This window comes from Plectropomus leopardus, chromosome 22, assembly GCF_026936395.1.
Source record: "Plectropomus leopardus strain MGB_pleo_1.0 chromosome 22, ASM2693639v1, whole genome shotgun sequence".
Taxonomy (NCBI): domain Eukaryota; kingdom Metazoa; phylum Chordata; class Actinopteri; order Perciformes; family Serranidae; genus Plectropomus; species Plectropomus leopardus.
This window is the reverse complement of record NC_142197.1, coordinates 6,598,447-6,612,746: the sequence shown is the minus strand read 5'-3', so window position 1 is coordinate 6,612,746 and position 14,300 is coordinate 6,598,447. Positions and strand designations below refer to the sequence as shown.

The 14,300-nt window shown below is 38.0% G+C and overlaps 1 protein-coding gene across 3 annotated transcripts in view; it reads right to left on the bottom strand.

Moving 5' to 3' along the window:
• The window catches only part of acss3 (acyl-CoA synthetase short chain family member 3), a 74,535-nt gene extending 68,776 nt beyond the window's left edge, over positions 1-5,759 (bottom strand). Inside the window, exons 1-3 of one of the 3 annotated variants that reach the window (XM_088073036.1) lie at positions 5,691-5,759; positions 925-1,069; positions 159-347 (exon numbers count right to left, since the gene is read on the bottom strand). In XM_088073036.1, the coding sequence (XP_087929162.1) occupies positions 159-347; positions 925-1,069; positions 5,691-5,752 (396 nt within the window). In that variant the 5' untranslated portion in view covers positions 5,753-5,759. Of the gene's footprint in view, positions 1-158; positions 348-924; positions 1,070-3,650; positions 4,211-5,574 lie in introns of those variants that run through there. The other 2 variants (XM_088073037.1, XM_088073035.1) reach the window with 2 other exon arrangements.
• Positions 5,760-14,300: the final 8,541 nt, after the last annotated feature.

Genomic DNA, 14,300 nt, shown 5'->3' with positions numbered 1-14,300 from the left:
CCGAAAAGAATATAAAAAGAACAAAAAGCCGTCACATCAGCCTGTCCTCAATAAGTGTTGAAGGCACTGAGACTCACACTGAATTAGTTAAGATCCTGCCGTCCTGTTTTCACAGCTCAAGAAATGATAAATCTCAGATAATAACAAGATTTTCTAACCTTGGCATGATCGATGCGGACGGAGAGCTCTTTGGAAGCGAAGCCGCCAAAGATGAGGCTGTGTGGGGCGCCGATGCGTGCACAGGCCAACATGGTGAACATGGCCTGCGGCACCATGGGCATGTAGATGACGACCAGATCTCCTTTTCGTACGCCATTCTTCACCAGCACTCCGGCCAACCTGGAAACCTGGATCAACACACAGAGCAGGTACTGTTAATATTTCCAATATCTGCATAAAACCGCTCTAGATAACTGCTCATGACTATGACAACCAACATAAACTAATAAACACTGTGCATCTGGGATTTTTCTATTAATTTTGTTTTTGGTTTTGGGCTATTAATTTGAAAATAACTGTGAATTTAAGTCTATTACAGATTGCCTTCAGCTGGACATAGCCTGACAAATGGAAAGAACTCAGTATGTTTTTGTAAATTTAATTAAATCACATTAAATTAATTGTGTTTTTGCTCCAGAGGCAGTAAAAAGCACGTTTTGATTATAGTGCATGCAATTGAGTCTGATTAAACTGAAGCATCTGCTCAAAATCAAGTTAATAATTTCCTTCTGTTTTTGTTATTGTGTTTTGTTGTCCTACATGTTAATGTTGGCTCAATCCACCAGCTGCGGCAGGAAAACTGTCTCAGTTAAGGGATGGGAAATGTATCTATTGTCATGGTAACACGGACAAACTCTAAATACAGTGCTCAAACTCTTCCTGCGTCTCAGTTCTGTGTTGTCAGCCGCTAATAACACCATTTACCTGCTGCTGAAGTTCCCTGAAAGTGATTATCTGTTTAGTTCCAGTCACTGGGCTGTCATAGATGATGGCGGGCTGCTCTCCACGGCCGCTCTCGACATGACGGTCCACAGCGTTGTAACACATGTTCAGCTTCCCACCAACAAACCTGACAAACAAAATCAACAGCGTTCAGAGATCATATATGAGAACATATGTGTTTTTACACATGTGCATACTTATTATAGGTTTATAAATTCACAATCAATTTAAATCAGACGACCAACTTTGCACCTTACAGTGGTTTGCAGAGAAAATAATGTAAAACACACAGACATAAAGAGGACCCCACTGCCACTCCTAAATAGGACACAGATCTCTTTATAGTCGTTTTGTCTTTTAGAGGTAATTTTGTGTCTCTCTGCAGTCATTTGTATATCTTTAAGAGCATTTTAAGTCTCTTTGTGGCTGTTTGTGTGTCTTTGTGGTAATTTGTCTCATTTTGTGGTTGTTTTGTTTTTCTTTTTGACAAATTTGGTTACTTTTTACTCAATTTGTGTCTCTTTGGGGTTTATCTGTGTTTTTTGTGGTCATTTTGTGTATTTTTTTTATCTCTTTGTGGTTGTTTTGTGTCTGTGTGTGTGTGTGTGTGTGTGTGTGTAGTCATCCATGTCTCTTTAAAAGCTATTTTTTATTTATACCTTATTTGGGTTACTTTTTGTTTTTTGTTTTTCTTTTAGGTAATTTTGTGTCTCTTTGTAGTCAAATTTGTGTCTCTTTGAGGGCATTTTGAGTCCTTCTGTAGTTGTGTTGTGTCTATTTGTGGTAATTTCGATTCTTTTTTGTCTCTTTGTGGTTGTTTCTTGTCTCTTTTAAGTTATTTTATGCCTCTTCGGGGCACTTTTGTGTAATTTTTAGCTGTCTGCTGTGAGTTTCTAAGCACAATTTCCTTTGCCACTGTCTCTATCACTGCATCTATAAAAACGTGATTCTCTGAAGGGTATATTTTTGGCTGATAGGGTTCTTTCCTTTTACTTAAAAATTGGAACACAACTTGATGAAACCACTTCAAGCTAAAGCATATGCAGCTGCCTTTGCCAGCAGTACACAAATCAATGCACTTGATAAAGCGACAGTTTCAATCCATTCTGGTGCGCTGCATATGGATAAAGAGCAGCGAGCAGGTTGAGCAGATGGTGTTTTGGAAGCCAGCGAAAATCAGTGGCTGTGTGTCCTTCATTTTAATATGACTGTAATGCTACCACATTCAGGCAGCTCCGGCTTTTTCTACCCGGCTGGATGATATTATTGACAACTCCACCCACGTAATAAACAAACAAAGCATTTTCAATTTCACTTCTCGGTGCAGGTGCATGTGGGCTGTCAAGCAATTTAACGACGCTTGCTAAGATTAAAAACTAGAAATAGGACATTTTCCGTCTTGTAAACACCATAATTTACTTGTACTTGTCAATTATCTAAGTTATATTTGGTGGAATTTAAGACAATGTCAAGCCCCGAATTGTGACTCTTTTAATATTACAGGACTTTTCCGCTGATTATCTCAAAAATAAAAACAAGACCAATAAGAAAAAATGAAAAAGCTGCAGGTCATTTCACTTAAAAGTTTTTGAAGACATTAAACAAAGACTCATCTATCCAAATGGAAGAAAATAATCCACAAATTTATCCATATTAAAAGATGCGAAGCTAAACAAAGATGGCAGATGGAAGTCATGTACTAATGTGATGCTAACTTGTCATGTGGGACCCATCTGTCACTTTTTAACTATTACTTCAGATTTTTACATTTGCCTGTTTTTCTTTTACGACGGAGGATTAGGGGCCATGTTAAAGACTTCAAGAATTAAGTCGTAATTTTGAGGAAAAAAGTTGTAATAATAAGAAAAAAATCTTTTACACTTTTACTATTACAATCTTTAGAATAAAAGTCCAATACACTAAACATACTTGTTACCCAACCTTTAGTAGTAATGTGACTTAATTCTAAAATTACAAGTTTAAGCTAATAATATTCCGACCATGTTTTCCTTAAAAAATTGGTGGTAAAATAAATAAAGTCCCTCCTGAGAATAAAAAAATATTTGACATGCCTCCCCCCATAAATAATGAGGGGACAGAGGTGGTGTGTCTTTGTAATAATTTTGTGACTTTTTGTGGTTGTTTTGATTGTTTTGTGTCTCTTTTTTTTTTTGGCTGATTTGCATATCTGTAGTCATGTTTTTTTTGGGGGGGGGGTCTTTTAAAAATTGGTGGTAAAATAAATATGATATAAACAATTCCACTATGCCAAAACAAAAAAAATTAAGCCCTCCTGGGTGAATAGAAAATTATTTGACATGCCTCCCCCTTTTTGCACCACCTCTCCAATCTCATAACTAATGAACAGTCCCTTAATATAATAAATCATCAGAAAAACAGCTTATGAAATTGCTGCTGTCAAGACATTTTGGTGATCATGCAATTGTCATGACTTAAGTGTCCAAAGAGCTGACAGGATTCCGTGATTTTATTATGAAAATGTTAGTATTTCAGGGTCAAGGTGTTTTCCTCAAAGCTTATAAACGCTCAAGGATTTCACGCTTTACGGGAAACTGGGAATCGCTGACATTTTTAGGGAGATTTTAGGGAGAAAAGCACTTTGTTTACAGTGTTGTTGGACACAAATACACTTGTTAAATGGACGTGTTGCACTAAAATGTTTGTTCGCTTGCACCATTGTAACCTACCAGTTTGGAAACACTGGATCCTCAACGTGCAAAGTTTTACTCCACGGCTCAAACCAGTGTATATCCTGTCCCACTTCACCCCAGAAAGTCTCGGGGTTGTTCCTGGCTGAGGCGAAGGCTCGGCTGTACGCCGTGTCGGATGCATAGTTTCTGCAGCACTGCAGGGCGAAATACTTCAAGTCTGCAGGAGCATGCGATCCTGCTGCTCTCACGCCACGTTGTTGTTGTGCAGCTGCCGACACAGACCACAGTTTCCTCCCGAGTGTCCTCTCACGCTGAACTGAGGCGCAGTGATTGAGCCGCAGGAGGTGTTTGATTTGGAAGTGCATCGCTGCTGCTGCTCCTGTTGTTATTTGTAAAATGGGAAACTTTCGCTCGTTTCTTCTCCTGCTTCCGGTGTTTTCCTGCAGGTGTAGGGCGCTTCTACGGTTCAGGTCCGAGCAACGTCATGTGGGGCCACGTAAAGGGAGTCAAGCAAGAAATCCTCACAATATCCTCAAGGAATGCGAACTCTGAACTGGATGTGGTTGTTGCAGGAGGAGCTTTGAGTTACAATCAAAACTGTTACACAACGCATAAACTGGTATTAGTGCAAACCGCAGAACAGACCGTACAAAATATTCATATAAATATACGTGAAAGATGATGTTCACATAAGAAATAGGGTAATTTTAGGTGAAGTGGGACACTTGTTTGGTACATGCAAGGCCAGTCCTAGACTTTTCTGGGCCCCAAGCAACGGTTATTTTGAAAGTAAATAGAATTATTATTATTATTGTTATTATTGTATTATTGTTGTTATTATTATTATTATTATTATTAGTGTTGTTGTTGTTGCTATTATTATTATTATATTTAAAAACTATTGAAATTATTGCACAATTGAAAAGATATTTTTGCCACCTTGTTTGGTAGGGGAAAATAAATTACTTTGTTATCCTACTTAAATTTTCTTCTTGGCCTGTCTCTGGACTTTTCATAAAACATTTTTTAAAAATATTTTTATGTTGGAGTAACATGAATAACTTAGCTACACACCCTCAAACATACCATGACTCCATCTCTTATGCAGCCAGCATGTTCAGGTTATGTGGGTTTGTTTGATAAAGTGGCTTCTTTGCTACGAGGTGCATGAATGGATTCTTCGGCATGCCCTCTGGGCACAGGCGCAAAGTGTGAGGGTGTCCCAAAATGTCATTCAGTTAACACATCCTGGTCATGAAGAGACTTTAAATGAGCACAAAGATGTCAAAAGGAACCGCAAAGAGACACACAAGAACTATGGAAACAGGAAGAAAAAAAAACTATGAGACACACAATGACAACAAAGAGACAAGACACAACCACAATGTGACATGAAATAACTGAAGAGACATAAATCTACCAAAAAAGACACAAAATGACCTCAAAGAAACACAGTTACCCCAAAAAGACACAAAACAACCACAATGAGTCATAAAACAACCACAAGAAGACCAACAATATCTGATGAGACACAAAAAGACCAAATGAGACACAAAATTACCTCAAAGAAGCAACGTTTCCTCAAAGAGACACAAGACAACCAACAAGAGACACATGGGAACCAAAAAAGTATAAATGACCTAAAACAAACACAAAGCTACCACAAAGAAACAGTTACCCCGGATACACAAAACAACTACAAGGAGACACAAAATTACTAACAAGACACACAAAAAAACCAAAAGAGACACAAAACAATCAAAAAAAATTTAAATCACCTAAAAGCAACACAAAGTTACCACAGAGACACATAATTACCTCAAAGAAACACAAACTTATCTCAAAGAGACACAAGACAACTACAAAGAGAGACAAAATGACAAACAAGAGACACAAACCCATATGAAGATGCATTGTGACTACAAAGAGACCCAACCACCCCAAAGTTTGTTTATCTTGCCTCTGTCTGTGTCCAGGGGCCCATTTTCTCATTATATGCTCTTCACTAAGTGAATGCAAAACGTTTTTTATCAAACAACAAACCAGCCACCATCATCAATGTGGTGCTGAGCTCACCATGTGCTGGCACTGCAAATACTTCCTGGAAAGACAGGCCACGCCCGCTCTGATGACGTCATACAGAGCCAAACCCTGGGCTGCCTTCAGCCCCGAAAAAAGTTTAGCAACCCTTTGGTACTGTTTGGTACATTTTACCCCTATTTCCAGCCCAGCTCCTTCAGAAAGTCTAAAATACACAATGTGAACAAAATTGTTACATTCACACTGTTAAGTGCAAAAAATGAGCCATTAAAACCCATTCAAACTGCAATTTTTGATCCCACAACCATCAATGCATAAAAAATATGCATTGTATTATTTCTGAACATCACTGTGGGCTTTAGCCTCGGAATTTGTATATTTTACCATTTTCCACCTGATAAAATATCTCAGGCTGGGATGTTTTTTTTTTTAAAAATCTACTTTGCATTTAGTATTTTGAATATATATATATATTTTTTAAATCTAAAACATGGTGGCATCTTGACAAAAAACGGGCATTTAAAGGCTTAAAATTCAGAAAAACAACAAATATTTGATATTTATGATTATGACTGATGATGATTAAAAGTTATAAATATTAACGCTGTAACACCCTAGGGGTTAACTCACCCTAATGTTTACTTTTATTTTTATTTTTTAGAGGTCTTCATACAACCTAATACCAAAATATGAGTTGTTAGCCCCACATAATTGCAGCAACATTTTTCTGGAATAGCTGTTCAGCCTGTGGCGTGTCTTTTATCAGGCAACACAAGAAGAAATCATTGATATCGTAAAATGCTCAAAGCTCATTAGTATCACAAATCTTTGTTTACGAGCTGCAGCATTAAACTCTCCTGGTCCTCAGGGTGGCATCAATAACCCATCTCTTGTTAAGAATGCAAATATCTGCCTAAACTGATCAGGGGATGCATTTAGGGGCTTGTTATAAGATATTTATGATGGTAAGGTTTCTTGTACGGAGTCGCATTCTCAGAAATCTCTTGTTAAGCTGAGTCACTCGCTCTGGCCTCATCACAACAGCAGCTTGTGCAATCCTGTCACGCCACACGGGCAGCAGCAGCTCTGTGTCTCTCCCTCAGATGGTGTTGCGTACATCTCTTTCGTCACTGCCATCATCCAAGCTGCTGGTAAATACCCATAATCCAGCTGACCCCCCTGGACGTGACCCCTGCACACTGGTGCCCCTGGTTGAGTAACTCATCCATGGGATATTTCAGGGTCATCTGTTTCTATTTATATGTGCAGAGCAGTGTTTTCCATTCAACTGTTGTGGAAACAGCGTGCACTTTTCCTGGAAACCCCTTAATATTGCCTTATAGCTACTGGGTTCAAAACAAGTTTCACCAAATGTGTAAATTTAAATGAAACTGAGCGACCAGCTTGGAAATTAACAGCGGCTTTGCAGGGAGATAAACAGTGAATTCTTTAACCCAAATGCCAGACTTTTTTTTCTTTAACTTATAAACACATGTATTAATATTGTGTTAGTTTTCCATATTTTTAATTATTGATGAGTCCTTCTTAAATCCAGCACATCCCAGCCTTATCCTGCAGGGGTTTTTAATTTTATTATTATTATTATTATTATTTTATTTTATTTTATTTTATTTTATTTTATTTTATTTTTTATTTTATTTTATTTTATTTTATGACAAACCTGTGCCACAGGTGGATAATGAGATACAAGGTCCCTGGGCACAGACATGGAGAAGGCCCCACCACCTCTCCTAGATAGAAGCAACACACACAGGTGGTTTTGTCTTTTTTTGTTGTTTTTAATCTCTTTCTATTGTCTTTTCTAGGTAATATTGTGTCTTTTTTGGTTGTTTTAATCTCTTTTTGGATGTTTGTGTCTCTTTTAGGGCACTTTTTGTCTCTCTTTTGTGAATCCTTGAGGTAATTTTATGTCTTTTTGTCTTCCTTGTTTGTTGTATCTTATCTTGCCACTTTTAGGGCATTTTGCATTTCTTTGTGGTAAATTTGTGTCTTTTTGTAGTTGTTTTGTTCATCTTTGCAGGGTATTTGTGTCTCTTTGTGGTGATTTTGCATCTGGGTTTCTGGTTGTTTTCTTTGTCTCTTGTGGTAATGTTGTGCCTTTTTGTAGTTTTTGTGTCTCTTTCGGGTCGTTTTGTGTCTCTTTGTGAATCTGGTGTGTATCTTTAGGGTAATTTAGTGGGGTTTTTTGCTGTTGTGCCTCTTTGAGGTACTTTATTTCTTTTTTTTCCTTCTTGCAGTTGTGTTTCTCTTTGTTGTTCGTTTGCATCTCTTTGTAGTCTTTCTACACCTCTTTGCAGTCATTCTGTGCCTCTGTGCAGTATTTTGTGTCCACTGTAGTCATTTTGATGCTTGCTGGTCAGTATGTGTTAATGTGACATTTCATGGACGAAGGCTGAGGTAACCCCTGACACTCTGGCACCCCAGGCCCGTTCTGACCATCCATGACCTCTGCTTGTTTGTTCTGCTTGTAATATCAATTTCAATCTCATCACATTTTAGTAGAGCATATTATAATCTATGTAGTCTATATCTTTATATGGATATAACTACAATACGACTTTGATGGAGAAAGGATGCCTCCCTTCTCCTCTCATGCTGTAATTTTCCGGCCAAAACTTCTCACTAAATCACTGCTCCCCTCGGCGCTCCCATAACTTTATATTTATTTATTTTTTTTAATAACAGAGCAGATGCTTTTGGCAGAGCACATATCATTCTTGTTCTCTCTGGCACCGGATGTGCACAGAGAGAACACTAACTAATAGCTGCTTGCAATCAGACCGAAACTGGAGTCCAAGATGGCTCATTACGGCCCCTCCATCCTGCCCTCTTCTGTGATTTGATGTAATGAGTGTGAATCTTCTGAAGCTGGAAACAGTCGGCTGCCCTTCAGAAACAGTTAGAGGCAAATTACCAGAGTTTATCTACAAAAGATTAATCTCCAAGCACTGTTTTTTTTTTTTTTTTACCCGCAGAGTGCCTGAATATGGATTTATAATAGAATTAGTTGTGCGATAATGATTGCCGTTTTGCATTTTGAATGGGTTTGGGATGCGGCAGTTGGCAGAGAGGCTTGTGAATGATTTCAGTCAACATTTTTCATAAAATAAAACTGATACATCATAACAGATTATTACAGCTGAGTAATTTTGCCTAATTTTGGCCATGCAAAAATACTGGGGACACTTTGTTGTTGATTATTACATTATTTAATCCTCAAAGCAGGAGATAAAGACAAGATGGGATTTTTACGCGTTTAGCTCAATATAGACATCTTAATATTATTTTGCTGTCAGTTTATGTGCAGCTAAAATGCCAAATAAACAGCAGTGGAGCTTCAGTGAATTTGTCCATTTCATGCTGTGTAACGATGTGACAAGAGGGACGGTATTCTCTTATTAGCTTTCTTTCAAATGAAATGACATTAAGTCGCTCAGAGGCTGGTGGAGGGGGCTGTTTCTTGTCTCTGTGGTAATTTTGTGTCCTTTTGTAGTTATTGCGGGCATTTTGTGTCTCGTTGTAGTTGTTTTTTGTAGTCATTTTATGTCTCCTGTGGTTGATTTGTGTCTCTGTGGTAATTTTGTATATTTTTGTGGTCATTTTGTGTCTCTTTGTGGTTGTTTTGTGTCTCTTTGCGGTAATTTTGAGTCTTTTGTAGTCATTTTGTATCTCTGTGTGGTTATTTTGTGTCTCTGTAGTTGTTTTTTGTCTTTTTCAGGGGGTTTTGTCTCTCATTGTGGTTGTATTGTGTCTCTTTGTGGTTATTCTCTGATTTTTTTTTGTCATTTATGTATATTTTTTTATTGTAATTTTGGGTCATTGTCGTTTTTTGTCTCGTAGAAAATCTTTTTTGTCTTCTTGTGGTTGTCTTGTGTTAATTGTGTCTTTTTGGGGGTACTTTGTATCTTTTCTGGTTATTTTGTGTTTGTGTTTGTTATTTTTTTGTCTCTCTGCAGTTCTTTGCATGTGGTATTTTTGTATCTATTTTTAGTCATTTTTTGTCTGTTTGTTATTGTCTTGTGTCTTGTTTCTCTTTAGGGTTGTTTTGTGTTTATTTGCGGTATTTAAAAAAAAAACAAAAAGTTTTGTGTCTCTTTGTGGTTGTTTGGAAGCTGGTTGATGCAACAAAGTGAACGAGTGTGCAGTGTCATTACTCTTTTAGTCATGAATTATTTCCATTTGACAAAGTGAATGGGTGCCTTATCCCTGAAGGGGGCGTCAGTTGCTTAACAGTAAGAAGAAAATCGTGTAAAAGGTTAATGGCATGGCAAATGCATGATGTGTGAATCAGTGTTGCAGGTTCTGAGTTTTGTGGCCTTGAGCAATCCCAGAGCTGCTCCAGCTATAAATAAGAGTCTGTAACTGTGGCAGACAGCCTTGACAAGTGAGAGAAAATCATCGTGGAGCTACTTCCTTCAGTTGTTCTTCTAAAGAAAATTGTATATTTGTTTTATTTACTTGCCTTGTTAGAAAATAAAAACTATGTTTAAGATGTCTATCAGTCGGCTATACCTCCCTCATGCTTACATGATGATGATCGTTATCTGTCAGCAGCTGCATGATGGTAACAAACAATGGAGCAGCTGTGGGAAAGCAGCCTGTCACATCATCAAACTACTGCATAAAAACATTATTTTCGAGTTTACATCAGGTTACCAGGAAATTTTCATTGATTATTTGCCAGTGTAACATGGCATAAAAATCACAGTTAATGCTGAAGTGAGGTAAGAGTCAAACGTTGTCCAAGTTTGATACCTAATGTTGCTTTTTGATAAGTACAAGCTGAACAATTATTACCTGGACATGAGAAGTAGTGATGGAATAAGTGAATAAATTCAACTTCATTGCAGAATAACAGCCAGTACAGAGGAATTTCATGTACTGTAGATTTTAAAGGTAGCGAAGCCTCCATAAATCTGGTCTGAAACATAACTTCCCATAAAACCCAGCCCAGTCACCAGAGTAACATGTTGGATGATTTTAGGTTTTTGAATATTTGTCATATTTTGTTTCATACATATCATATCAACATTTTCAATAATCAGATTGCATGTATGTGAGATGAGTTTCTCATCAAGAGGTTGGCACGCTGCTGACCACTGATCACGACCAACAAACCTTAAAATTGATGTTTTTAATGACACAATGTTCCAGCCTTATTTTTCGTGGCATTTCTTTAAGATGTACTATGCAGGATTATTCTAAAAAAAAGCCAACAATATGTGGACTTTGGGAGTCAGGATGTTTACTGGCGTTTGACCCAAGCGCTCAAGTGAGGTCACGGCTTTAAAAACTGTAGCAACCACGTGCCAGACCATAAAAACAGACATCCAAGAAGCACAGCACTGGAAAAATGCAAAAATAGCGAGGCAAAATGCCAAACTAGAGCGATGGAGTTGGAATTACTTTTGCTGGTGAGTGTATTTACAAACTGTAACCAACAGTCCTGCCTAGTGTACCTTTAACAAGACATTTCTAGCCATGTTTGTGGCAACAAAACGTGTATTTACAACCTGTTTTCATTCTGAACTCATCAAATAGCGTTCTGTCAGTTCTACAAGGGTGACGCCAGAAGCCACCTCCCGCGTCCACATGCAACGCACACGGACGGCGTCTCTTAGGTTCGCGGCCAGATGAAACCGGTCGCATGTGCTTTAAACGCTGAAGGACAGCGTCAGGTAATAATGCTGCAGGTAACCAATGTAAGGTGTGAGTGTGCTATTTTGGCGATTGGGTTGGCAAAACCACAAACTGACATTTTTACACTTCTTTTCAGGTATGAATGGAACAAACAAGATAAAATATGTCAATAGTGAGTTTTAGAAAGCTTTATTAGCTTTGTGCAGAGCTAGGCTAGCTGGTTGCCCCTCTTTTCAGTATTTATGCTAAGCTAAGGCAACCGAATGTTTGGTATATCTTAATATATACGCCACCGTACAGCCATGAGAGTGGTATCAATCATCTTTTCTAATTTTGGGCAAGAATGCAAATCAGCATGTTTCCCAAAATGCTGAACTATTCCTTTAAAGACCTGTTGACTTTATTAGCATGAATACTGATGGGGATTGGTGCCAACAGACCTTCTGACCCTGGAGCTTTAATCTGACAAACATACTTCAGTCCACTCGTCTGTATTTGCCGTGTCTACATGGCCTCGTGCTCCCTCTGTGGGAGTCGAGACCTTTCGGAAATCGATTCACTTGCAGTTAAAGGGCTTTAAGAGCGCTGCAGCGTAATCCCACCTCTTAAAAAAAAGAAGCAGAACTGTATTCCGGCCCATATGGGTGGGAGCCTGTAATCTCCCTCTGCCCTCTTTCCGTGGCGCTCTCTAAGCCGGCGCCGTCTCTATCCGTCCAGCCCACCACTTAGCACCAGTGTACATCTGCATGCAGCTGGGTGGGACTGTGGGTGGCTGGAATTCACCAGCACATATGGACTGTGTGATTAGGTTTAGTAACAGTTTCAATCAAAAAAAACTGAGCAGATTACGATGACAGAATATTCCCTGAGGACGAAAACTGAAATCAGCAGAAACACATCGATATGACATTTTAAAAATGCCATTCTTGGATTACTGCGTATCTGCCAGTTTGAAGTAAAAGTGAGGTTAGGAGTACGGTTATTGCTTCCCAAATAGGTATAGGCGTAAGTGATTTTTCTTGCAAGCAAAATAAACGACATTCAAATGATTTCAGTGTCTGCGTGATATTATGGATTTTCTCGGAACAGCTGTGCACATTGAAGCTTAAATATTGGTTCTTGCCTCAGGTGTGTATTCATGTTTACAGCTTGCATTTGTCATGGAAAATTCACAGTTTGTGAGCCATGTGAGTCCTCAGGCTGCCCTCCCCCCAGTGGTGGAAGAACTATTTAGATCCTTTACCTAAGCACTATTACCACCCTGTGAACATACTGCGAGTAAAAGTCCTGCATTGAATATTGTACTTTAGTAAAAATAAGTAAGTATTATCAGGAAAGTGTACTCAAAAGATTAAATGTAAAAGCATCAAATGTAGCAAAATGCTCACAAAAATAAAACTAAACACAAAACACAGCAAAGAACATCAAAATTATTTTGAAAAAAAATTGCAGAAACATCTAAAACTCCTGAAATAAAAAATTTTTTAAAAACCCGTAACCTTAAATTCATAAACTATAGTCCCAAAACTCAAAATTGTCAAAAAAGGAGAAAAAGAAAACATTAAAAAAAAAACAGAAAAAAACAACCAAAACTCAAAATAAAAACACTCCCAAACTCGAAAGTGTTAAAACAGAAGAAAAAACAAAACACCCCCAAAATCCAAACTATAAAAACTATTTTTAAAAAACACCCCAAAAATAACCTAATAAAGAAGAAAAACATCCCAAGAATTCAAAATTATAAATACATTTTAAATTACTACATCAAAACTCAAAATTATAAAAAAAAAAGACTTAAATGTTTATCAAAGCAGTTGAAATTATTTTTTCTGTGAATCAACTGATTAATTGATCATCTAATAGTTGCAGCTCTACTTGTATAAATATTATACAGTAACTAAAGCTGTCAGATAAATGTAATAAAGTAAAAAGTAAAAAATTTCCTCTGAAATGTAGAGGAGTAAAAGTAAAAAGTAGCATGAAAAAAGTAAAATACAAGTACCTCAAATTCATACTTAAGTACAGTACTCAAGTAAATGTACTTAGTTACATTCCACCACTGCCTCCCCCTAACCTGGGATTTGCTACGTGTTTTTATTGAGCGCTGCTTCTGTCGAGTGCAGTGACTGGCCAGGTATGAGATATGCCACGGCGGCAGCAGGCACCATTAGGCAGCAGATCTACAGTAGATGAAGAGAGTCAGTGGTTTGGCTCCGTTCTGTGGTAGCACATAAACATGAGGATTAATCCGTAAGCCCTTCGACAAAGGTTCACTACCATCATTCAGTCCTTATCAGGCTGCATGTGGTGCATGTAGCCAAGAGAGGAGATAACATGGCTCAGTGCTTCACAATAAACCTTAATGGCAAGCGTGGCAGCAATCAGCTGATCTCTGAAGTGCAATGGATGAATGGATCATACACGGCTAAGCATTTACAGGCGCAGAGACTCACACATACATGATTTAGGGATTCAGCGTGCAACTCAGGGCCGCTGGTTTGACCAATGTTCACGGTGAAGCCACATGCTGTAGGAATAGTTGTAACTATGACTAATGACTGAGTTTTTTTTATTCAGTCTGGGTTTATTGTTCATCAGTTTCCTACAGAAAGTAAGATAAAACAATTGTCCTGAATGCTCCTCTGATTTATGAGATACACTATGAGGCCAAAACGAGGTGGTCCACATATTTTTTGTGCTCTTTGAATGTGAGCAACTCCCTGCAGTTAGATTCCAAAATCACATGAAAAGCCTGAAACCAGGAGACTGGAGGCTGCAAAAGCAGCATATAAATGCCTGAGATTTTGCAAGAAGATGTTCAGTAAACACACGTGATGCACAGGAGTCTACATATTTTTGGCCATGTAGTGAACTCATCATAAATGTGTCTCCTGAGCAAATTTGTACAGAACCATAATGCATTCCCTTGAGAAAAAAAATGGGCTCTTTTGCTATGAATTAATGAGGATATTATCTCACAATTTT